The sequence below is a fragment of the Dipodomys merriami genome, unplaced genomic scaffold, assembly GCF_024711535.1.
Source record: "Dipodomys merriami isolate MVZ:Mamm:240054 unplaced genomic scaffold, mDipMer1.0.p SCAF_2, whole genome shotgun sequence".
Taxonomy (NCBI): domain Eukaryota; kingdom Metazoa; phylum Chordata; class Mammalia; order Rodentia; family Heteromyidae; genus Dipodomys; species Dipodomys merriami.
The window spans coordinates 44,048,652-44,075,446 of NW_027203381.1; the positions used below are offsets into that span (position 1 = coordinate 44,048,652).

A 26,795-nucleotide genomic window follows, 5' to 3' on the forward strand; every position below is an offset into this window, starting at 1 on the left:
ATTGAGGTGATCTTCCGCAATACTTTCTGAGGTCCTTCAGTGGACCTGGGACCTTCAGGTGCTCTGTCAACAACAGGAGACAACAATCTTTGGAGATTTCCCTATAGGCTTTAGTACAACAATCTTTGGGGTCAGAGGCAGGCACTGGTTCAGTTCTAGGGGAAGCTAGAGGGCAGTGACATGGTTCCAGGTGACATTCAGATCAAGAGTCCAGGAAACCCATCCCACTGATGCCAAGCACAACAAGCATGAGGAAACATGTGAACTGTGACAGGGTGTGTTAGGATTTAAAGGAAGCCACAGTTAAAGACATATGGATTCAACCTCTATAACAACAGCATCCTCAAGTAAAAGGCCACCTTCAGAAACAATTTGGGGTACAAATGAAAACAGGGTCATTTCTGAAGGACAGTAACAAGCAGGAACTTTTAAGACTATGAGGGAAACAAAGCAGGAAAGAAGGAAGGTGAAGGAGCTAGTGGATGTTTTCCAGACTTGAATAAGGAATTTAGGTGAAAAAATCTCTGAATTGTTTCAAGCACCAAAAAAGTTCCACTACCAATGGAACCTTACCAGGAGCGAATACATTAAACAGACCAAGCAGGGAAACTCTTTTCTTGCCAACTTTAATGTTAATATTAGTACAGCATTTTTCCTCCCCCCCCCCCCCCAATATTGCTTGCTGGGCTTGCTTGCTTTGTGCTGCTCCACCATTTGAGCACAACTCCAGCTCATTTTTCCTTTTAAGAGGAGGAAAGCAAGCTCTAAATCTGAGCATCCTCCTACCTTCAGGTATTTGTTTTGAATGGCTGCTTTATTGAGTCCTCGCCATTGGTCATCTTTGGCACTGGTTTCCTTCAAGTCTACAAAGTAACCAGTGACTGGAGTCCGCCCAGAGTAGACTGGAGGCTTCCACTGGAGAACCAGGGAGTTCTTCCTGACTTCACTGTATTTAAGACTATGCGGTGGTCCTAGAGAGAGACAGAAAAAGAAATAAAACAGAAAGACAGAGGGATACAGAGACAGAAAGATAGACAGGCAGAGACAGAGACAGATGACAGAAGCAGAAACAGAGAGATGTGAAAAGTCAACTAATTGAAGTCATGATGTAGATAAGAAAACAAATTTATAGCCACATTTAAGGATCTTAACATCTGCATCTGATGCTGGTGCTTTAAAAAAAAATCTAGCTTCTCATGAAAGGAAGTATGTTGGCGGTATTTCTCATCCAGTTTTCACACCTGCTGTGTTTCAACCTACTAGGTCCTCTCATGTGGGGGTGGAAGGGCAGTTGGGCACATCAAGGTTCTTGGAACTGGATTCAAACTCCCTCAGACATTCTGAGACACATGTTCATCACCTTCCCTCAGTGGTTTAAATATATTTTTGAGTGAGAGTGTCACTGTCTTAATAGTTTGAAGACAGAAACTCTATTTGTTGGCATATAAATATAGAGAGCAAGAATATAATTGATGAAATCATTCTTTCAAAGGAAAAAGAAGTAACTTCCACTTGGAGGGAATTTTTTTTTCCTACATCCCCAAAATGGGTAAAAAAAATATATGAATGAAAGCTTACAGTTTATGAAAAACTTTTGCCAAAAAAAATATAGTGATCTGATGGGCTCTGAATTTGTGCTAAATACTCCAAGTGTTCTATATTCAGTGATCTCAATCATCCCTAGGAAAATTAATAAGAAGTTCCCAGGAGCCAAGTATGTTGATAGCTCTCAAAAGGGAGAATGTCAGGATGGGCCCTGTGTGTATTCTCTCTGAATTCTTGGGAGAGCCTAACTTATTATGTGATCACCTGCGTCTTTGTAGGACTATTAGTTGCTTATTCAGGTGGCGTTATTTTTTTCCCTCTTTTCAAATAACAACTTTTAACTAAGCAATCAAAATCACCTGAAGTGACTCACAGCTGCCTAAAGCAACTACAAACACAGACTTGACTATTCTGCATTAAAAAATTTTGCAATTGATAGTTCAATATTTGTTTCACCATTAACCTTGACTTAACAATTTCATATATGCGTCATTCTCATCTTCTGATGTCTTGTATTTAAATACGCTTAAATATTATTGCCAAAACTGACCCTGGTGTGGCATGTGTTCTGTTTGCCCAATGACCATGATCTTGTGTCCTTAAAACTCAATGAGGCAACCAAACAGACAACATTGGCTCTATTTACAGAGGAGGAACTAGGCCCTTTGTACAGGAAAAGAAGATTTCACGTACAGTTCCTAGTTTGCTATTTATACTTGTGAGGCATTCCATGTGTCATTTAAGCTGAATTCAGTCTTTTCATGTGTACAATGCAATGGAAACAAAACATTGTTCCTTTTCTCTTCTATAAGAGCTCTCTTCACACATGGCTGGCCCAAACCTACTCAGCAAATCAAGGATGAGTCTGAGAGGCTAGGTGGTCATTCATTTCTTCTCTTGAGCATTCACTTTTGCAACTTTCTTTGGTAACAAAATCACTTCCTATTACAATACTTTCTTCAAATCTGCTCAGAAAGTCTTCAATCACTCTCATTTAACTTTATTCAGGAATTACAAAAATTTGAAAGCAATCTTTTGTTCAATTGGCAAGAAAGAATGTAAGAAACACCTACTGGCCCCTTCGTATTTATGAAGTTGAATGAACTCTTGAGTCCTCAGTTCTCTTGTTATTTATTGTTGGTGGTACTGGGGTTTGAACTCATGGCCTTGCACTTGCCTAGCAAGTACAAGCACTTGCTCTACCACTTGAACCACACCTATCTCTTGTTTTTATACATGCTTTGCAGAGAAGCAATGCAAGTCAGTATTCTCTGAGTGAAGGTAACATAGTGGTTTTTCAAGTGTGTAGGGTTTCAAGTAGAGAAGGGGTAGCATGGGGATCAAGACTGCTGTCTACCCAGGATTTTGTAGAGTGGGCTAGGCCTAGGAAACTCATGTCTATGGTGGTGCTATGGCAGTTGTTAGATAAGCTAAATATAAAACCAGGAGGAAGAACTTAGTCATCCTATAATGTGGAAAGAAGTTGGGTCTCAGAGTCAGTCCTATCAGGAGCAAAATAAAATCATTCTCTACAGACAGTGGAAATGCTGGTTTGAATCTTAACTGCTTAATAAATTTGTATTCAAAATTTACATTTACTCAGTTTTACAACTCTGAAAGAGGTGTTAAGCCTAGGTAAGATTGTCTGCCTATTTTCTATTTTCTTCTTTGTCTCCCTAACAATTTCCATGACAACTTCAGGGCGGGGGAGAGAAAGAGAGACAGAGACAGAGACAGAGAGACAGAGAGAGACAGAGAGAGAGACAGAAACACAGAGAGGGGGGCAGGGTAATAAAAAAGAGGGAGGGAAATGGAGAGAGGCCAGACTTACATCCCAGGCGTTATGATGTATCTACCAAGGTAATATAATGAAAAGCTGGAAAGAGGGTAGAAGACAGATACCAGGGAGTAGTCACAGGCTAAGAGAGATTTGATTTAAAAAATAAAAAGACTTCAGGGCAGTGGGAGAATGAATAACCATGATGTATGTTAAGACATTTTTAAAAATTTTGCAGTGGAACATGAGTTGGATGCCTTTAATAGTCTTTAGGATGCAAAATCAAAGATTGGAACTCCCTTTAAAGACTCATTTGACAATCAAATTGTGTGCTTCAGTCAATCCAACTCTAACAGATTCTGAGCAAAGGCGACTCTGGGAATTATTTGGAACACAATATGTTAGTTTTATATTGCAATGTATATTTTAGTATTATCATAAAAAAAATTTAGGTAAGCATGATGGACCAAGGGAACTCAGTTGTCTTCAATATTATCTATTTAATACTTCAATTGAGTTAAGTTGTAAGCTCTGCTAGGAGAAAACCCAAGCACAATACTGAGACATGGTTTCACAGTTTCTATGGCTTACCTGGAACAGCAATGGTCCACTCTTCACACTTGAAGCATTCACTGACTGCAGAGGGTGCCCCCAACCCTGCGATGTTCATGGCGGCCACTTGGAACTGATATACCGTGTTCTCCTTCAATTCGCTAATCTGCAACATTAACAAGATCACAGGTGATGAATGCTTCAGAACCATGCTTTCTAGTGGTTTAACATTGTATTGACTATGTCAAACATACTCTATGGTGACCTTGTTTTACTCTGGTTATTTTACATTCTACTTATTCACTGCTTGCATAAGGTATAGTCTCCTCCCTAGACTAAAGGTGAACCCATGACTTGCTTAGAGCCCAAAGAACATGGCAAAAGTATTGGGATGTCAGTTTGTCACTAAGCTATATCACATGGCAAAAGAAAAATAATATTACAGATATAATTATGTTTTTTAATTAGTTGATAGGGGGTTGATCAAAAGGAAGAGTTAAGGAAGAGGCTCAGTGGTACAATACTTGTCTAGGATGCATTGAAGCCTTAGTTCAATCCTGAATGAGCTTTGACATAACCAGTAACTCTTGAAATGGGACATGGGCCCTTCCTGAAGAAAAGCACTGTCCTGGTGACCTTGCAGCCGAAAATGCCACTTGTTAACTGTCCAGCCACTTGCATTTGAAGAACAGCAGGCCTACAGCTGCAAAGAGCTGAATTTTGTCAGCAACCTGTGGGTTGGAAGAGACACTCCCACCTATGGATGAGAATGCAGCCAGTGAACACCACATGCCATCTGTGTCAGATCCCAGGAGAGGATCTAGCGAAGCCATTCCTTGCCTCCTTCCTCCTGGACTCTGTGACTAGAAAAAATGGGTTGCTTTAAACCACAACACTTGTGGTAATTTTTATGTGTCTGTGAATAACTGGTCTGTGTATGAAGAATGAATTTACAATATTGAAATTTTTACACTGTTTCTATTCTTCACTGTGTGACCTATTTTCTATATCTCTCAGTGAAGATTGTGTTGTTGTGAGGCCACATGATTTTTTTAAGGAAAGTGAATTAAGTAAAAAATGGATATGTTTTACAGAAAAGAAAACACAAAAGAGAATTTGTAAATGGGTAGAAAATTTGTAAACTGGCCATAGTGCAAGAAGACGTAAGATGGGAAAGAGAGAAGAATAGCTGGTAGGCATGGAAAAGAGACTGAGGAAGTCACTCAAATGTTTGTACAAATGTGGAGAAATAAAGACAGAGAAATTTGGTTGCAACAATAGTTTACTTTTTTTTATTGTTTTGGGGAGGTCCAATTGTGGGGCCTGAACTCTGGGCCTGGGCGCTGTCCCTCAGCTCTTCAGCTCAAGGCTAGCGCTCTACCACTTGAGCCATAGCACCACTTCCAGCTTTTTTATTTTCTGCTTATGTGGTGCTGAGGAATCGAACCCAGGGCCTCATGCATGCAAGGCAAGCCCTCTACCACTGAGCCACCTTCCCAGCCCTCAACAATATTTTAGAAAATAAAAGAATTTTCTGAAGGAATCTTGAGAAGCTCAAAACCACAAATAAAAAATTGTCTCCTCCCACCAAATTTCTAGGCAAATTTTTTTTAAAATACAAATATCTAGACAGATAATAACTTAACAGTAGCCCACCAAATATAAAATAAGCATATTAAGAGCTGTCTAAAAAAAATGGACAATTACCCGCAAATGAGCAAACAGACTGAGTTGATGCATCAGTGAAATAAGCCAGAAGATAATTCAATTACATCTTCAAAGTACAAAGATAAAATAACTACCATTGTGGAAAGTTTTGCCCAGAAAAAAGTATTTTGTGGAGAACAAATAAATATAAAATTATTTTCAGATAAGCAAAAATGAACAGTTTGCCCTCTGAATACCCTCTGTAAAGGAAATTCTAGAATATTTATTTAGGGCAAAAGGAAAACAATTTTAGATGAAGGTCAAAAGTGAAGAAATGAAAGCAAATAAAATGGGAAATATTTAGGTAAATCTAAACAAATATCCCTAAAAGAAAGTAGTTACAATTTTTTTTTAAAAAAGGATATAAGAAAAGGATATAAGACACCATCCAAGAGACTATAAATTGAGTAGAAAGTAAATAAAGTATTCTAAGGCCTTTATATTTCTGAAACAAGGAAAACAATGGAAGTAACCTAACAGATTTTAAATCTGTTCAGCCACGGAAACAAACCAACCAACCCCCTGTAATCTGAACCCTGTAAGGTAGTATAGGTGGAAATGGAATGATTTTTATAAAAAAAACTATTCAGTAGTACTCAAGAAAGAACAGAAGGTAAAACATCTAACAGAAAAATATAAAGGACAAAATAAAATGATTGGTTTAAAAGAAAAATCTGTAAAAACCAGCTGTATGCCGGTGCCTCACACCTGTAATCCTAGCTACTCATGAGGCCAAGATCTGAGGTTTGCAGTTTGAAGCCAGCTTAGGGAGGAAAGTCTGGTGAGACTCTTATCTCCAATTAATCACAGAAAAAGCAGAAGTGGTGCTATGGCGCTAGTGGTAGAGGCCTAGCCTTGAGCAAAAGAAGCTCAGAGACAGTGACCAGGTCTTGAGTTCAAGCCCCAAGATGAGCACAAAAAGAAAGAAAGAAAGAAAGAAAGAAAGAAAGAAAGAAAGAAAGAAAGAAAGAAAGAAAGAAAGAAAGAAAGAAAGAAAGAAAGAAAGAAAGAAGAGAGAGAGAGAGAGAGAGAGAGAGAAAGAAAGAAAGAAAGAAAGAAAGAAAGAAAGAAAGAAAGAAAGAAAGAAAGAAAGAAAGAAAGAAGAAGGAAGGAAAGAAAGGAAGGAAGGAAGGAAGGAAGGAAGGAAGGGAGGGAGGGAGGGAGGGAGAGAGAGGGAAGGAGGGAGGGAGGAAGGAAGGAAAGGAAGAAAAGGAAGGAAGGAAGGAAGGGAGAGAGAGGGAAGGAGGGAGGGAGGAAGGAAAGAAGGAAGGAAAGAAGGAAAATAGGGGGAAAACCTCACTTGAATTGGCATATTATAAAGAGGATATCAGACCAGGCATTGTGGTATACACCTCTTTTCCTGTATAGGGAAGGCAGTAGAAGGAGAATCATAAGTAGTGAGATTCTGACTCTAAGTAAAAGAAAAGGAAAGGAAAGGAAAATATAGAAATGGACAAAATAGGGCTGGGAATATGGCTTAGTGGTAGAGTGCTTGCCTAGCATGCATGAAGCCCTGGGTTCGATTCCTTAGTATCACATATGGAAACAACAACAACAACAAAGCTGGAAGTGATGCTGTGGCTCAAGAGCTAGAGTGCTAGCCTTGAGCAAAAGAAGCTTGGGGACAGTGCCCAGACCCTGAGTTCAAGCCCTAGGACTGGAACACACACACACACACACACACACACACACACACACACACACACACACACACACACACACACACACACACACTACGGACAAAATACATAGGAAAAGGTGTCCAAATTCATTCAACAGCTGGTGTGTCAAAACTGGGAACGTGTGAAATGCCTGGTGTTATATGCAGAAAGGAATGGGAATTCTGCCCCCTTCAGGAAACAGTGTAGAACTGTCTAGTAGAGTAGAAAATAAACCCTGTGACTCAGCACTTGTACTTCAGTAAATTCATACGGAAATTGTTGCTTATGTCTGTAACAGCAGACATCTACAAAAATGTTCAGAGCGACACAGTTTGATATTGGTTAAAAATGCCCATACAACAATCAGTAATGGAATGGATATGGTCATATAATGGAATACCATACAATAATGAAAAAGAATGAGTTATAGCTACATATGTCAATGTGGGAGAATCTTAAAGATAATAACTTTGTGCAATGTGCTTCCAGTTTTGTGTGGTATTTCAAAATTTTCAAATGTTAAATTCAAATACTGTAGCACTGAGGTGGGGAAAGCACTATTCTCTGGATTTGCCCTGCTCTAAATGCTTACAGAATGGAGTTCTATAGGTGTTGGGAGATAGTAACTTGAGCTTAATTAGTGCTGCTCTACAAAGGGGCCCTCAGCCATGATAACAGGGAGACCCCTTAGGTACTCTGAGGTGGACTAAGCAGTGGAGGCGTCCCTAAGTAGAGAGGTATACTCCCTTTATGGCCATAAGAGATAGTGTTTCATTTTATTTTGTATTCTATGATAGGGTCTCTCTACATGAAATTTTACACGGGGATTTTGGGGCAGAATTCCCATTCTTCTGCACACTAACAAACACCCTGCATTTCACATGTTCCCAGTTTTGACACTCTGGGTGTTAAATGAATTTGGACGCCTTTTCCTATGAATTTTGTCTATTTTTCTATCTTTCTTTCCTTTCCTTTTCTTTTTATTAGAGTCAGAATCGCACTACTCCTGATTCTTCTCTACTTTGCTTAGGCTAGCCTCAAACTTGCTATGTACCCCAGGCTGGGCACTATTATAAAGAACATATATATCACAGATGGAGCCAAGTCAGGCTATGAAACCCATGTGCTTTTCTCCAATGTATTGAACACTGAAAGTTAAAATTCAGAACATATATGTTTATTATATAATATAAAAATATAATCACATATCATATTTTAATATTATATATGATATAATATGTTGTATTATTATATATGTGAAAGTTAAAAAATTCAGAGTCCCTGTAAAATTCATACTCTTTAATTTAGTGACATTGGTTACAGATATTTTTCAAGTTTTGAGGGAAATGTTAGGAAAGGGTGGTCAAATGCATACACTTTCACATATATTCAATTTACCCAGTTCCATTTTCATATGTATGTTTGTATGTATGTGTGTGAAAAAGTATGTATGAAAAGATGTGTGTGTGTATGAAAATGGAACCAGGTAAATTAAGAGAATGGGTGGGGTTGGAAGATATGGGGGAGAATAATAAAAGTGGTGACACTGATTAAGACTCATTATACACACAAACTGGCATGTGACATGAAACTCCTTTGTACGCCTACTAAGGATAATTTTTTGTTTTTGTTTTCAAATAAAAAGGACAAAGAGAAAGAACAAAAACTGTTAGTTTTCAGTTGGATGCCAGTGGCTCATGCCTATAATCCTAGCTACTCAGTAGGCTGAGATCTGAGAGGATCATGGTTCAAACCAGCCTGGGCAGAAAAGTCCCCATGAGAATCTTACCTCCAATTAACTACTCAAAAATTGGAAGTGACACTGTGTCTCAATGGTAGAGCACTAGCCTTGAGCAAAAGAGCTTAGGATCAGCACTCAGGCACTGAGTGGCTCAATGACCAAAAAAAAAAAAAAAAAAAGGTTAATTTTCACAATAAGTATGCATTGTATGGTAAGTTTTCTAAGATATGTTTATTTATATGAATCAGAAAACATAAATCCTGCCTGGGAAGCAAAACCAGGTTACCAAAGTATCCGCTTCATCAAGTCATGACAATCCACACAATGGAAACTGGCATGAAGATATAAACCCTTCATAAGGTACTGATGCTGTGCACAAACGTATCTCATTCATAGGACATGCACACTGTAGAGTCCCCTGCTTACCTTGTATGCTGCATCACTGACAGCCTTGATGTTGGCTTCTCTCCATTTTCCTGGTATCCCCTCCGTTACCTCACGATAGTTCACATAATAGCCAGTGATTTCAGCCCCACCAGTCTTAACTGGTTGCTTCCATCCAAGAACCATTGAGTCACGAAAACTTTCAAGACAAGTGATGTCGTAGGGTGGGGATGGTGCCGCTGTTGTAATAGGAATAGCTCATGAGTGAGGGAGAAATACATTTACCCTTCTGTGCCCATTAAACCTGCTTAATTGTTGTCATGTTTGAGAATGCTAGATCTTTTAATATAAAATGAAATTGAGCAGTGATTAGGCATCTAACTTGGTGTATGTGTATGGTTAAAAAAAAGTGTACTGCAATTATTATCCCAAAGATTTTTTTTAATTCTTGCATACTGGGATGATATCCTGAAAAAATTATTCTTCCCCTAAGGAAAAAAATTAAACCATCCTAGGGATTGAATTTGCTAAGCAAGCACTCTACCACTTGAGTTCTATCTCTAGTTTTGTTGCATTTTAGTTTGTTTTTCAGACAGGGTCTCATGGTTTTCGAGGGACAGCCTTGAATGGTGATCCCTATATCTCTACCTTCTAAGTACTTGCTACTTGACATTTTTACAATTTTTTTCTTGTTTTTTTTTTGATAGAGTCTAACTTTTGTTTATTTGGTCTTAGGCTATAATGTGTCTAACTTTTGTTTATTTGGTCTCAAGCCTTAATGTATGTATTTCCACCTACTGACTTGCCAAAATTACAGGCATTTGCCAACATCCTGTATGCTTTTTAAGGTTTTTTTTCTCCTGGGAACAATAAAATGTATATACAGACACCAATTTCTATTTCAATTTGCCTGTTTAGAATTTCCATGTTTCTAAATGGTTAGCACTTCAGAACTCAGCACACTTATTCTTGTGAGGTATTATGATTATATAGATTCTGCCTGTCATTAGAAAAAGTTCTTATTCTAGAGCATATCTAAATGTCACCTGTTAAAAATATTTTTAAACAAGGCACAATCTGCTACATAACTTTATCTTGATATATCCTTTTTGTGATGTTATTTTTACCATTATGTTAGGAATGAAAATACTCTGCAGCTGTCACTGTGTTTATTAGTGCCTAGCAAGAAGGTTATTTGGAGAGTATTTTAAAATGTCTCCATGCTGTGGCTATGCTGAACAACTTTTCATTCAACTATTGCAATTCTGGTTTTCTATGATGAAGAAGAGGTAAAAATATAATGTATGAAAGGAAGGAGGGAGGGAATGAGGGAGGAAGGAAGGAAGGAATGAATGAATGAAGGAAGGGAAGGAGGGAGGGAGGGAGGCAGGAAGGAAGGAAGGAAGAAAGGAAGGAAGGAAGGAAGGAAAGGGAGGGAGGGAGACAGGGAGCCATGAAGGAAGGGAGGAAGTAGGGAAGGAAGGAAGGAAGGAAGGAAGGAAGGAAGAAAGGAAAGGAAGGAAGGAAGGAAAAATGAGGTTATGGAAAGAAATTCATCTAGATATGCAATCACATCTAAAACAATTTTCTAAAAATTTGTCGGATTACAGGTGATAGGATACTATCATTATTATTTTTTAAGAACTCTGTAGATTTTATTTTGTTAATTTTACTTCAAATTAAAAGGAAATAAAGGACGGACTAAATAAAACACATCTGCACAACAAACACATTTCTCTCCCTGGCTTTGAGGATGCCAACTTTGTCTATAAGGCTAAATTTATACCCCCTTCTCTATGACTTTCTTCCTCTACCTGGAAGAGCTCCTTTCCCTAAATTCCTCAGGGAGTACATTCTGTTCTATTTTTAATCTATTTCTTTCATCTTACTTTGTGCTATAGTTAGTTGTAGTTTAGGGGAAAGAACATAGATCTTGGAGTCAGAGGATCTTGGCTTCAATTCTTCTTTTGGCCCTTAAATTTTTTTATTGACATTATAAAGGTGATTTATAGAGGGGTTACCATTTCATAAGTCAAGTCATAAGTACATTTATTTTTGGACAATGTCACACCTTCCTTTGGTCTCTCCCAGTTCATTCTTATTTTAAAAAGGTTCTCAGAATGATGAAATATCTCCAAAACATAAAAGGTAGCTCTTAAAAATTTTTAAATCCAAAACAGTTGTTTCTATCCTGCTCACCCTTCACTTTTTTGTCTTAAAAAAAAATCTTGTTGAGTATGGTGGCTCAAACTTGTAATCCTAGCTGTTCCAGAAATCTGAGGATCCTGGTTTGAAGCAGCTTGTGCAGGAAAGCCTGTATCTCCAATAAACTGCCAAAAAGCTGGAAGTGGAGCTATGACTCCAGTGGTAGAGTGCTAGCCTTGAGTCATAATAAACAAACAAACAAATAAATAAATGCTCAGGGACAGTGCCTACTCCCCGAGTTCAAGTCCCAAGATGGTACCAAAAACCCCCAGCAACAACAAAAACAACTTTCGCTTATTCCATTTCTATTTCATACCATTGTGACTACAAATTGTCAGGTGACTATCCAATTTATCCTAAGTTGAAGAGATAAAAGTTCAAAAAATACAGAGGAGGTTACAGAAGTTGGAGGTATGGTAGAGATAGGAAATGTTTAAATCATCAGTATTTTTACTTGATAAGAAAAAGCTTGTCTGGGATGTGTAAGTCACAAACATCTAACACCCTAATCAGATCATTTTTAGCTTATTGATAAGTACTCTTACAAATCACTTCTGGGAATGTGGATCTCATTTCTCTGGATACTGCTCTTAGTTGTTATAATTCCCTGCTAAACTTGTCTTGGCAAGTAAGAGGTGGTGATATGGATTACTGTGATTGATCAGATGAAATCTGATGATTGGCAGTGAAGTTCAGTAACTAATATGTACAGTGTTGTTCCTTGGCAACATACTTTTTCTCTACATGGGCAGAACAGGAGCATTTCAAAGGGTCTCTACAGAAGTTATGGTTGTCAAGTTCTCCTGCCTCATGTCTAAGTCTTTTAGCCAAATAAACCAATGATGTATCTTCTTTACAAACCAAAGAAACCTCTAGAACCCAATTTCTCTAATCATTTTATCAACCTCAAGCCCAAGAAACAACTGCATAAAACCCAACCTACATATAATGTCTTTTACAACTCATTAGACAGAAGTATTTTGAATAACTGGCTGAAAACATAAAATTCAGAATTAGCACTGATGAGAGCACACAGATGAGGAATGTGATCCAGACAATGAGAGATGAAGACATGATGGAGACAGATGGAATAGCTTGACATTCGCAGTTCTCACCTACGAGGTCCTTCTTCTTTTTCAGGGAGTCAGACTTACTTTGCCCCTTAGTAGCTGCCTCTTGTGGTGATGGGGTGAGCTCTTCCTGAACTGTTTCACTTACTTTACTCACTTCTGGGTGGCCCAGACTGGAAAGGCTACCGGGTGAAGGTGTATTAGGTTTGCTACTGAGCAAAGCATCTTTCTGCAATGTTGGCAGGGAGGCTCCATGCACAGCCCCCCTGGAGTCTGTTAGTCGACCAGGAACATCGATCAGTGGAGGGCACACATCTGGAGATACTCCTCCCCCTACAATCACCAGACAACAGAAACGCCATGAGCCCTGACACAACATACATTGCTCTTAGGGAACAGAACACACAGAAAAGCATTAGGACTTTACAAAACCAATCTTGGCCTCACAGAAATCACTTGGATTTACAAGAATAAGGAAAGCATACATTTCACATAATTTATACAAGGAAACACTTCAATGTCTTAATATTCTGGGGAAAAAAAGAAATTAAAATAAAAAAAAACACCACAGACAGCCTGGGTACCATTTCTATTTTTAGAATCCAAAGTATTTTTAGTTTATGTAAGAAAAAATAAATCTCAGACATTTCTTGAGAGATATAAGGCCCACTATTTAGCAGAACACAACAAAGGACTATAAAGTACACAAGAGACATAATATGAAAGATTATGATTTTATAAAAATTACATTCAAGACAACAGAAATGATCTGTACCTCCCAACCTCTAAGAAACATGTCGCTATTGTCCTTATTATAAGTAATATTAGAAAGTAATATGGGATGCTAGCTGAAGACAATCAACACTAAACAATTTTTTTAAAAAATCTGGTCATACTGAGACTCAGACTTGAGCTTTGGTGCATCTTAAGCATGTATTCTACCACTGAGCTACACCCTTAGCCCAAGCCTTCATATTAGCATATCATAGATTTTATTTTTGCTCCTCTGAACTATCTGGATCTCTTCCCTACTTTATCTGAGATTGGGAGGTACATCGAATGCATACATATAATTACTTTATTACTGGCTTTTTTTCTGTTGGTTACTTTGCAAGCAGAGAGGACACATGATTAAGTGGCCACACATGCCTTACATAGACGATAGAGGCCTTTGTAAGAAGCGTGTTAGTCTGCGGTTAGTGAAAAGAAACCGAGCTCTGTCATAGATGAAGTCATTTTAGGTGCAAGATGGTTGGAGTTATAAATGATATACCATGTCATGGAATCAGAATGGCCCTCAGGAGTCCCAGGATGAGCATGGAGTTAGGGGTGGATTTCACACAGTGAGGAGTTTCTGAAGAAACTTGAGGAAAAGCTACAGGTGTAAGGAGGCTAGATAAGTGGATGAAGACCTGCAAAATGACAGCTATGGAAGGTTAGATGTCATCTAAAGTCAGAGAAGATGATCTTGCCAGCATGGTATCATGGAGCTGTATGAGAAGCCGTAAACTACTTCTGAAAACAATGTGAACTTAGGTTTTTTTTTCATTATTTCCTCCCAGAAACTATTTACACAAAGAACTTACCAATAGCAGCTTTGACTTCAATGGCTTCTGAATCCTGGGAATATTCACTAAGTCCAGCTGCATTAACTGCTCTGACCCGGAAAATATAATTCTGACCAGTAGCCAGTCCATGACAAGTAAATCTAAAAAAGAAAGAACTACTCAAAAGACTTTCTAGGAGAAAAGTTAGAGGAACTAAGTGCTTGTTTAATTGAATGATTTGATTTAGAAAAAAGTTCATTTTCCACAAGAAAGGAGATATAGAGATCTAGGTAACATACAGTTTAGACAAGAAGACAATCAAGCTAAATTTTTGTATGCCATTACTAGAACTTGAACTCAAAGCCCGAGTACTGCCTTTTAGCATTTTTTCTTTGTGGTGCCGATCCTGGGCCTTGACCTCAGGACTTGAACTCAGGGCCTAGTCATTGTCACTAAGATTTTTTTAAAGCACTCTACCACTTTTTGATAATTTATAGGAGATAAGAGTTTCACAGATGTTCTTACCTCAGATCTCAGCCTCTTGAGGAGTTACGATTTTAGCCATGAGCCACTGTCCAGTTTTGCCTCTAAGCTTTTCTGCTCAAAGTTGGTGCTCTACTACTTGGGCCATAGCTCCACTTTCAATTTTGTTTCATTTTTTTCTTTCCTTTTCTTTCTTTTTTAAAAGTGGTTAGTTGGAAATAAGAGACTCGTGGATTTTTCCCCATCTTGGGCTGGCTTCAAAACTCAGTCTCCTGAGTAGCTAGGATTACAAGTGTGAGCCACAGGCACCCAGTAATCAAAACAATTAAAAAAAAATAACTGTCAGTAAAATGAGGCATTCTGGGGTTTGCCTGAATGTTCATTGATATGATGGGGGTAAAAAGAGCTAATTCTCATGCAAAGATTAGCCATAAAATATACGAAATATTTCCACAAGATCTGACATATGAGATACTTAGTAAATAATAGGTGGCATTAATAGTACCATTAAGGCACTTCAGGTATGTATTTATAACTGTAACTCACTGGCAGGTCCCTGTCACACAGATTAAATCATTGACTCCCTCCGTGCCATGGAAGATACATTATTTGAGAAATTGCATTAGAATCCAAAAATACAGTGAAAAAAATGTTTTCTAGTATCAGGTCTACAGATCCAGTTGTGAAGTGTGAATCCGCTGGGGCTTTACACAGAACACAACCTCACTCTAACAGATACTGTGACTATAAATAACTGTTTTGTGAATCACTGGAAAATTTAAATCTGTGGCAAGAGCTAGGACCTGGAGAAACAGCAGGTCTGTTAATGACACTATAGCTATTAGTGTATTCAAATATTTAATAAAGTAAGCCATAACTTTCTGACTTCAGGGTCAGCTTGAGTATTTATTGAGCACTTTAGTGTTGGAGACTGGATTGGGCTGTGTGGATATGGAGATGAATAAATAGCAGGTGCCTTCCACCACCTCTTGCTTACTTGTGGAAAGGCAGAAGCTGCCTCTCTTGGTGAACCCTTCTAAATAGCTTCAGGAAAAATGCTGGGGTGAAGGGTACAAACAGACATTTTATTGCAAGAAACAAATCTCTTGCAAGATATACCATCTTCTCTTAATCTGTTGCCTCTATTCTCTGATGAACTGTGAAGAACCAACTCACCCCATGGGAGTCTATGACCTTCAAAGAGGCCCGAGCTAGAGGCTGCTCAACAAAACTGCTAATCTGACCATTTCTGGGAGGAACTCCCTATTTAGACTCATCCTAAATGGTAGGATAGGACAGATGGGTGAAACAGAATTCACCATCAGTTTGTAAAGCTGGTTGAGATAATAGTAAAAGAACAAAATAACCCTCCCCACATTGAAAGCAGATACAAACAAATTGCAAAGTATCTCAATGTTCTTGTTTGGGTGGTTTTGTTTTGTTTTTTCTTTTTTCTTTTTCTTTTTGTTTTTTTTTTTTTTTTCCTATGTCAATTCTGGGGCTGGAATTCAGGGCCTGGACTCTGTCCTTGAGCTATTTTTTTTTTTTTTTTTTTTTTTTTTTTGTCGGTCGTGGGGATTGAACTCTGGGCCTGGACGCTGTCCCTCAGCTCTTCAGCTCAAGGCGAGCGCTCTACCACTTGAGCTACAGCGCCACTTCCGGTTTTCTGGTGGTTTATTGGAGATAGGAGTCTCACGGTTTCTCCTGCCCGGGCTGGCTTTGAACCGCGATCCTCAGATCTCAGCCTCCTGAGTAGCTAGGATTACAGGCGTGAGCCACCGGCGCCTGGCTCCTTGAGCTATTTTTGTCCAAGTGCTCTACCACTTGAGCCACAGCTCCACTTCCAGCTTTTTGGTGGTTAATTGGAGATAAAAAGCTTCATGGACTTCCTTGTCCAGGCTAGCTTCAAATCCTCAGATATCAGACTCATGAACTGTTAGGATTACAGGTGTGAGCCACCAGCAAGCAGCTGTTTGAATTTTTTTTTGTTTTTTGTTTTTTCTTTCTGCATAGCACTAGTTTTAACCATGTTCAGAACCTGCAAAATATTGATATTTTGTTTTCTGGTTATTTGAAATACCAGGGTGTTTGTGTTTGAGCTTATTCCTGTAGTGTTTATTAGACCCTTGGAATCTAGTACCACATTGTATGCTAAAGATTAGAAAAGCTCACACTTGTAATCCTAGCTACTCAAGAGGCTGAGATCTGAAGATCATGGTTTGAAGGCAGCCTGGACAGACAAACCTGAGACTCACATGTCCAATAAACTAGCAAAGAGCTAAGCTAGAGGTGTGGTTCAAATGTTAGAGCACCATCTGTGAATGAAAAAAAGCTGAGTTAGAGCACAATGCCAAGTTCAAGCCCCAGAACTGGCACAAAAATATACAAGTGAGTGAATGAAAAGTCTAGAACATAAGGGTAAAAAAGGAAGCACTAACCACATTAGAAAAATCTGATAAAATGAGCTCTTTGAACAGTGGGCATTATGTATTTCTAAAAGGGGGAAGGAGTAGCACAAAGGCAAAGAACCTTATAAAATGTAAAGCACTTATAAAAGAGAAAGAACTTACATAATGAGCTCTTGGAACAGCTGCCTTATATATTTCTAAGAGTTTCACCTCCCAAATAAATCTTTTTTCCCCTGAACTGTATTACATCAGACACATTCAGTTTTAAATTCATGGGAATAATATATATGTATTTTTTTTATTTTGGAGTGGTGCTGAGGTTTGAATGTAGGGCCTTGTGCTTGCTAGGCCCAGATCCTACCATTTGAGCCATGTCTGCAGTCTAGCATTTTTGACGATTATTTTGGAGATGGAGTCTCTTGGCTTTTCTACTTGGGCTGGCTTTGAACCATAATCTTCCACAGCTCAGCTTCCTGAGTAGCTAGGATTACAAGTTTGAACCACTGGCACCTGGCTTTTTAATTTTGTTCAATGTCCTTCCATTGGATGTCTGTGCTGCCTTTCCGTGCTGTGGTGGCTCAAGGTCACCCCACTTGCTCACCGTGAACCCTTTACTGGGTTGTTGTTACAAGGCTCCCACTTTCCAGAGCCAACTACACTGGACTCAATGTAGTACCCAACCAGTTCAGTGACGTCTTTGGACTCCTCCCACGAAACCACCACTGAAGTATCAGTGTTTCGACTCGGGATGATTTTGCCAGGAGCCTTGGGAATATCTGAGTGGAGAAGAAAATGGTGATCAGACTCAGAGAGGTTCAAGTAACTCATGTTCATCATACTTGAACAGTTATGCATAGAAATTTTACACAAATAAAAACATACAGATGCTTTAACTCATAATGAACTTGTCATAACAGAAAAGTTTCACAATGTTATCTGGGAAACATAAACTAAATATCCAAAAACAACATACTAGCTGTTAAAATTTCTGGGGAAGTTTCGGTGGTGGGGCCTGAACTCTGGACCTAGGTGCTGCCCTGAGCTCTTCAGCTCAAGGCTAGCGCTCTACCACTTTAAGCCACAGTACCACTCTGGTTTTCTTGTGGTTAATTGGAGATAAGAGTCTCATGGACTGAATCTGAAGCACAATCCTCAGATTTCAGCCTCCTGAGTAGCTAGGATTATAAGTGTGAGCCACCAACGCCCAGTTGGAAGGTTACTTTTTATAAGTAAAAATAATCAATTTTTATTTAATATATAGGGCGACCACAGTCACTAATTATATATGTAAAATAAGTATGCCACCATTTTCTACTTCTTATTATATGTATGTATATATGTAGATATACACATATAATCTATAATCTATACATCTTTATAATATATATAATTTGATTCCTGCCTTGGAATTTTATTCAGATTTTTCAATTGTTTAATCATTTAAAAAATTATCTTTTTAAAAATACATATTTTATTATTATAGAGGTGATATACAGAGAGGTTATAATTACATGAGTTAGGTTCTGAGTACATTTCTTTTGAACCACGTTTCCCCCTCCCTCCCTCTCTCCCAGTTTTTCCCTTCTGTCCCCACCCACAAGATATATAGTTAATTTTCCACATAGTGTCCAGTGAGTACCACTGTCCTATTTGTTCACACTTTGTTCCATTTTTTTTGTTGGTTGAGGGGCTTGAACTCAGGGCCTGAGCACTGTCCCTGAGCCTCCAAGATAAAAGTCTCAGCAGGACTTCTCTGCCCAGGCTGGCTTAGAACTGTGATCCTCAGATCTCAGACTCCTGAGTAGCTCAGATGACAGGTATGAACCACTGGTCCCTGGCTGTTCCACCTTTTAGGTGTCCTCCCTTACACTCCTAAAGACAAATAAACTAACAAACAAAAGTAAAAGACAACAAAAATAGCAACAACAACAACACCAAAAAATCTTGTTTCCTTTTCGTTAAATATTATTTTATATGATCATATGCACTTAGCTATTGAGCCTTTGTGTTCTGCTCCTATGAATATCCTCCTCTGGTCTCACTATGTGAATGTCTAGAGACCTGTATAATTCATCATATCCTAGTGTATTATTTTTTAACCATCCAGTGTGTTTTCTTGTAGGTTTATAGGCACATTCTAGTTACCACAAATTAGGGAAACCATGCAGCCTACGTTTCTTTGGATCTGGCTTACTGTGCTTAATAAAAATTATCCTTGGATAGTTGTGCCAAGGAGTTTCAAGTCAACATGTCAATTTGTACATGCAATGCATTTTAATCAGCGTCACCCATCCATCTTTCTCCCTCCCCATCTATGGCAATCCCACCCATCCCGAGTCCTAGTTCCATTTGCATGTATGTACGTTGAGTATTATGAGTTCACTGTATGCTTTTTTTAAGAGTTTTTTTTTTTTAGCATACATTAGTTACATTGTAATGTTTCCATGCCTGCATACAAGGAGCCAACATTTCTCCTGATGCAAAGTTCATAGTTCACATTTGGTAAGTTAACACTTACCAAGTTTGTCCCCTACCACGGTCACTTCCGTTGGCTCTGACGGTTCACCAACTCCCGCTGAATTAGAACAGCGGACACGAAAGCAGTAGGATTTTCCTTCAGCCAGGTCGAACAGAGCAAAACGAGGAGACTTTACGGGGAGCTCTGTGTTCACTCGCTGCCAGTTTTCTGTCCCTGCGTCACACTGCAGCAAGAACAGCGACAGCCACTGAGAACCCACAAGTGCCAGGACGGACTCATGTACCTGCCCACGGACTGCCACCCATTTGGGAGTACAGAAGGAGATGAGGAGACAGTAGGGGCGCTCGACGTTCTCCAAGATTCTCTCCATCAAACATGGGTCTGTATTGTTTGATACACACCGCCCTGCAGGGTGCACAGACCTTCTGGGGATGAGACTACACATCAGCAGTGGTCCAACAGAAATAGTTGCAGCTCAGCTCAGAACATTGTACAGTTCTGTAACTGCGCACAGTTCTCTGGATGCGTTCTGCATCTCTGGTGCCTCAGCATCCGGGTGATCTGGGAGTGTGGCCTATATATGCCCTCTGTGAGTCTCAGTGCTATGCTCCTACTATCTTTTTCTACCTTCCTCGTCCAGATCGGCGGACTGCTGGGGGAATATGGAAACTTTTAATCACAGATTCACATTACAGACTTGAATGGAGAAATCAAGAGTTGGATTATTCCCAGAGTGGGAATAGTCAACAGAAGCCAACAGTGAGTTATCGGAAGAAAATGCTTCCAAAGGGTTGTTAGTGTCTTTATATAGGAAAGGCCATAATTACTGTCAGTGAGGTAATTTAGAACTCCTTCCTGTGGAGCATTTCAGAGAGATGCAGTGGGGTGGAAGATGCTAAATGCACCAGGGAGTCAACATTTATCTATCACTCTATTATTGCCTTGTATTTTTTAAGGGGGAGGGAGTGTAGGATGCTACTTTAGTTATATTTTGTTTGAGGCTAATATTTGGAAGATACAACAAATAAGTATAAATTTTAAATATTATTTTCACAAACCCAGAGCTTCGTAGAAAATGTACAGATTGAATGTGGAAGAGAGGATGCATTTTATTGTTTATTTCTTTCTAAAGAAAGCTTTTGGAAATGGCATGATGTAATGTTGAGGTCTTACCTTTTCCACAAAGTACATAATGCCTTCATGGCCACGTTGGCCTGGAGGCTTCCAGCTTAGCACTACATAGCTCCGAGTGGCCTCAGTGACAGAGAGGTCTGTGGGGGGACCAGGAACAATTCCCTCTGGAAAACAACAAGGAGAGCTGAGTTGTGCACATTCAGTTTAGTCCAGGACACTCAGTGAGCTACAAGATGCTTCTCACTTCATGGAGAAATAGTTAGTTATGGCTCTAGATATAAAAAGCATCTTGTCTCTAATTTTCTTTCTTAGACATCAATTAATCATTCGTTCATACAGTCTTCGGTGCCCTGGATCTTGTATATACACTTCTCTAATTCAGGGAGGGGAAGGGGAAAAACAACATGCTTAAATAGGGATACAGATTGACCCATTGTGACAATGAGATGTAGAAAACACTATGTTGAAAACGAACTTTACAACCTGGGGTGGGGGACGATGTAGTTGTGGAGGTGGGAGGGAAGGAATGGTAGGGGAAAACAAAGGAAGAGGCAACAATGCTCGATAGGAAATGTACTCATTACCTTCCTCATGTAACTGTAACCCCTCTGTACAGTATTGTTACCATAAAAACCATACAAAAAATTAAAAATCAAGAAAAAACAGTCAGGGAATTATTCAAATGCCATTGAAAATATATGCAGCAAGCCAAGCTTGGTTTTGCCTTTGACTCATTTAGGTGAAAAAGGGAAGTTAACAACACAGAGCAGTGAGCGCTCAAGTGCTGAAGGACAGAAAGAAGAGAACAGGGAGATCCAGGGTGTGCCATGATGGTGGGGTTGGTCTTGGGGTCACGGACGATGAGACATATGGGAATAATGGCACTCTGGCTCTATCTTAAGATTTTGTTCCATCTTCTTAGGGAAATGGATAAAGCAGATAGTGGTCATTTCCTTTATTGGCACTGGCACATGCAGTATCCTCTCCTGGCTTCTTTGGAGTATCTTTCTATTTTCAGTGGTGTTTATATTTCTATCTTTGTCTCTTACTTTGAGTCACTAACTTAACCTTGACCTCTGACACTGATGTAGTTTCAGACCCTTTCCATGCTTAGTAAGATCAACTTTGTTAAAAATTCAGTTGTGAGGGCTGGGAAGGTGGCTCAGCGGTAGAGCGCTTGCCTTGCATGCATAAGGCCCTCGGTTCGATTCCTCAGCACCATATAATCAGCAAAAGCTGGAAGTGGGGCTGAGACTCAGGTGGTAGAGCACTGGTCTACAGATGAAGAGCTGGGGGACAGCGCCCAGGCCCAGAATTCAGGCCCCACGACTGGCAAAAAAAAAAAAATTCAGTTGTGAACACAAGTTATTGGAACTGTCCATAACACAATGTAAAATATCCTAAAAACATGAACTATTTACAGATAAATTGGACACAAAAAGTATAGGGCTTTCATTGAAACTGTTCAAATCAGATAAGTGAAAGATGGTAAGTGCTTGGTTCACAAATTGAAGGATTCAATTTGTTAAAATGTCAGCTTAGATTCAGCAGAATCTCAATTGAAATCCTTGCATTGTATAGAATTTGTCAAGCTGATTTAAAATAAAATTTTATGTGGAAATAAAAAGACAAAATAGTGAAAACAACTTTCAAGAGCTTATATTTCCTGATTTTAAAACCATAAAGCATATATATGACAAAAATGAAGATAATAAAAGTTACTATAGTCAAAGCAGAGTGGTACTGACATAGAGAAAGTTAAATTGACCAATGAAAGATTCCAGAAATAGATCCATAGCTATGTGTGTGGGCAACTGATTTTGACAATGGTGTCAAGGCAAATTCAATGGGTTAGGGGCATTCTTTTCAATGGACAGTTGCCAACATAATTGGATGGCCACATTTATAAAAGAAGTAATTTGAAATAGATCATTGATTAAAATGCAAGAGTTAATACTATAATACTTCCAGAAAAAAAAGATATAGGAAAATATTTAGATTTGACAAAGATATCAAATGACCCTGAACTAGTAAATAAGCACCTGAAATGGTGCTCAATGTTATTTGGGAAATGCAAATCAAAATCACCAAGAAATAGCATTGTGGACCCACCTAAGAACAGCTAAAATAAAAATTATTGATCAGGTACTAGTGATAATGTGGAGCAATTGGAACTTTCTCAGAGTGCTAGTGGGAATGTGAAATGGTACAATCATTTTGGAAAAGAATTAGCACTGCCTTTGAAAACTATACTCCTATTATATAGCCTCTTCATTCAACTTCTAAGTATTTACCCAAGAGAAGTCAAAGCATGTAACTCCACACACTTAAAAATGCTCAGAGAAGCTATTAATTAAACAGTGAATGGAACCTCTCTATACAGCATCTTTACAATAAAATAAAATAAAAACAATGAATGGCTGGGTGAATTAGAATGACATGATATATGCATCAACATGGATAAATCTGTAGATGATTATGCTGAGTGAAAGCAACCACTTATGGGTATAGTTCCATTTGGCCAACATCATGGACAATGCAAACTATGGCTACAGAAAATAGATTGGTGGTGGTGTGGAGGTAGGAGAGAGGGTAGTAATTACAATGGGACTTGAGAAAATTTTGGGGGCAATGATTATATTCATCATTTTGATCACAGCAATGGCTTCATGGATGCCTACAATTTATCAAATTGTACGTTTTATATATGTTTAGTTTATTGTAATGACACGTATTATTAAAGCTTTAAAAATGAAGTACAATTTTCCAGCACCTGGAGGTTTTATTCAGCAGTATAATGTATGCTTAGCATGTACAAGGCTCTAAGATCAGACCTTAGCACCTCTGGCCTGTATTCTCTGATAAATTAAACGTAATAGATGATGTCATTTCCAGGTGCCTTAGTACATACTTTCCAAAATATCATAAGTAATAATTATTCTACCCTCTGCAACAAGCCTAAGCTGTATTGTAAAACATTAACAACCAGAATATTTACCTGTAGGTTCCTCTTCAGTGACAATGATCTGTCCAGTCCAGGGTGCTGAAGGGCGACCTGAACAGAAAAAAGTATAAAAATCACAAACATTCCCAGATGTGTTTTTAATTGATCTGTTGATAAGTAGACTAGATTAGTTATAGATGAGTTTGTAGACTAAGGTATTTCACTAGTATATCATTGTCAAATATGAATGAAGTAGTCTGTGAGTGACAGGGCCTCACCCATGATCTGTCAGAATGTAGAATTCGCCTGGACTGAATGAACTGACTTTTCTGGAACAGTACTTACAAAATCTAGGTAAATAATATCTCCTGGTTCAATGATCAATAGAAATCTCCCAAAGCTGGGACACTTTCTGATCCTTCCTAAGAGGCTGCCTCTGTTTGGAAAAAATACTTTTAGAACAATTGTATCTCTGTCTTAATGAAGATGAATGAGGAGAGAGAGTGATGGTTAGACATTAGAGCTTAATGAAAGCAAGTTCCCCCACTACATTTTGAAGAGTATTACCTAACAAAGGAAACCAGCTTAGATCTGGAGAGAGGACAATGGAAGAGAAGGCATAGAGTTACATGAGTGTCCTATTTAACTAAGGCATTCTGGGACCCCCATAAACATCAGAAAAAGAATGGTTCACCTCCTGCTTTAATCAAGAGCTTGTCATCAGTTTGTGCAACAACAGCAAGGTGAGAGAGAAAATGACTTATTCCCAAATTAGACGATCTTATTCTGGTTGTAATTATTAAAAGAGGAGTAGAGGAAAGGATGAGGCAGAACCGGCAAATTTAGATAAGAGGGAGAGACATTCAATGGATGGTGGAAGTGGACTGGAGAAAAATCAAGGAGCCTAATTAGACATGGATGCAAGAAAAAGGTAACACTATTTTGCTTCAGTTTTTGTGATGATAGTACATGTAATTGACATGAAAAAATGACACTATGAATTTGGCATAACTTGGAATCCTCTGCAAAGTGTGTTGGCAGTGCCTGAAGACAATTTTGATCATCACAACTCAGGAATGATCACTGGCATTTAGTAGGTATAGGGAAAGAATATAGCTAGTCATCCAGTGTCCGTACGGCAACCCCTCTCCCTAGCAAAGAATTATTGGCCTAAAACATCAGGAGGGATGAAACTGAAAATTCTGGTACAGAGTGAAATGTTATTATCCAACAATTCTTCTAATGCCATTTTGTGGTCCCTGCGATTGGGGCTGTCACATGGGTTCCTATGAGACCAAGGGAGGTAGGTATAATTCATGTACTATTTTGTATGTGCATATCTGTGCTGGTACTGGTACTTGAACTCAAGTTCTCAAACTTGCTCAGCTTTCTTTTACATGGTTGGCACTTTACCACTTGAGTCAGGCCTCCAGCCCAGCTTTTGGCTGGTTAATTTGAAGATGGAGTCTCACAGACTTTTCTGCTTAGGCTGGCTTCAAGCCTCAATCCTATAGGTCTCAGCTATGATTTTGACATTAGGGCTTAAGAAACTAAAATAGATGAAAAGATTTAATACTGCTAATGTGGAAACTCAAATTTAGAGTATATATAAATTATGTAAATACACATTTCCATCAATATAGAGAAACTCAAATTATTAAGATGTTAATGCACTAGGAGAGGACTTTGAGGTTAAGAAATTCACTTCAAAACATGGTTTGTTTGTTTTTGTTGTGTTGTTTGTTTTTGCTTTAGATGACAAAGGTGGGGCACAGAAAGGGAGGGAGGAAGAATGAACAAATGCAATAATGCTATTCATTATATACAATATGTAAAATAACCTATGAAACTTGTAGGCAGGGACTGGAGGGGAAAATTGAAGAAAAGTGAAGGAAGTGGTGACATTGTCCAAAAAAGAAACGTACTCATTACCTGACTTATGAAATGGTAATCGCTTGGTACAAGATCTTAACAATAACAATAAAATTATATTAAAAAAAGAAAAAGAAATTCACCCCACGCCATCTGGAATGTACTAATAATGTATAAATGCCAGTGTTCTCCAAGCTATTTCATTCCACACATATTGCCTAGAATCCAGCTTAACAAGACAAACTTTTCTGAACAACATTTTAACAAATGGAATAAATATAAAATAAAGCTCCCGAGACAATACATAGGTAAAAAAAAAAACCAGCAATAACAACCCCCTCCCCCCAAAAAATAACCCATACATTTTTTTTGTTTTGTTTTGGGGCTTCTCCCGTCTAGAACTTTCTGCTGAAAAATGGATTTCTTACAGGTACGTGGCTCATGCCTGTAATCTAGCTACTCATGAGGTTGAGATCTAAGAATTGCGGCTCAAAGCCAGCCTGGGCAGGAAAGTCTGTGAGACTCTTATCTCCAATTAACCACCAGAAAACTGGAAGTGGTGCCGTGGTTCAAGTGGTGAAATGTTCTTCGTGAGCTGAAGAGCTGAGGGACAGAGCCCAGGCCCAGAGTTCAAGCCCCATGATAGACCAAAAAAAAAAAAGATTTCTTGTAGGTGAGATCAAGAGGAGGGTGAGAAGACAGAGGGAGGAAAGGAGAGTGAGTGCTGTCATAAAACTTAGTGTGTATGTGAAAATGGACCCAGGTAACTTAAGGGGATGGGTGGGGTTGGGAAAAATGAGGGAGAACCATGGAAAAAGTGACATTGATAAAAATGCATTGTACTTACAAACTGACATTTTAAATGGAAACCACTTTGTGCAACTACTTAAATATAAATAAATAAATAAATAAATTTTTTATTCTTGTCTCCCTCTACTGGTAGGGATAGAGATAACTTTACAATAAAGCCTGCATCAGTTGTTGTTGTTGTTGTTGTTGTTATTGTTATTATTATAAATAGGTTTAAGAAGACCCTGAAAAATGAAAATGCTTACTTTTAAGTCTAGCTTTCTCAGATGGGTCCAGAGCAGCCACAGGCTCAGAGACTCGAGATGGTAGGCCTATTCCAGTTTCATTCACAGCTCGAACTCGGAATATGTATGAACGACCTTCTATCAATCCAGTGACTGGAAATCGAGCAAACTTCACAGGTGTGTCATTGCACTGAGACCAGCAATCTGTGCCAACCTCACACCTGAGGAAGGGAAAGAAAGATTATCACTCAC

General features: G+C 38.7%; 1 protein-coding gene across 1 annotated transcript in view; it reads right to left on the reverse strand.

The window, feature by feature from the left end:
* The window catches only part of Myom1 (myomesin 1), a 131,081-nt gene that overhangs the window by 48,545 nt on the left and 55,741 nt on the right, over positions 1-26,795 (reverse strand). Inside the window, exons 12-20 of the mRNA XM_070029493.1 lie at positions 26,565-26,764; positions 23,692-23,748; positions 20,733-20,857; positions 19,599-19,782; positions 17,682-17,856; positions 14,229-14,350; positions 9,410-9,606; positions 3,914-4,040; positions 787-971 (exon numbers count right to left, since the gene is read on the reverse strand). Coding sequence (XP_069885594.1) covers positions 787-971; positions 3,914-4,040; positions 9,410-9,606; positions 14,229-14,350; positions 17,682-17,856; positions 19,599-19,782; positions 20,733-20,857; positions 23,692-23,748; positions 26,565-26,764 — 1,372 coding nt within the window. The remainder of the gene's footprint in view (positions 1-786; positions 972-3,913; positions 4,041-9,409; positions 9,607-14,228; positions 14,351-17,681; positions 17,857-19,598; positions 19,783-20,732; positions 20,858-23,691; positions 23,749-26,564; positions 26,765-26,795) is intronic.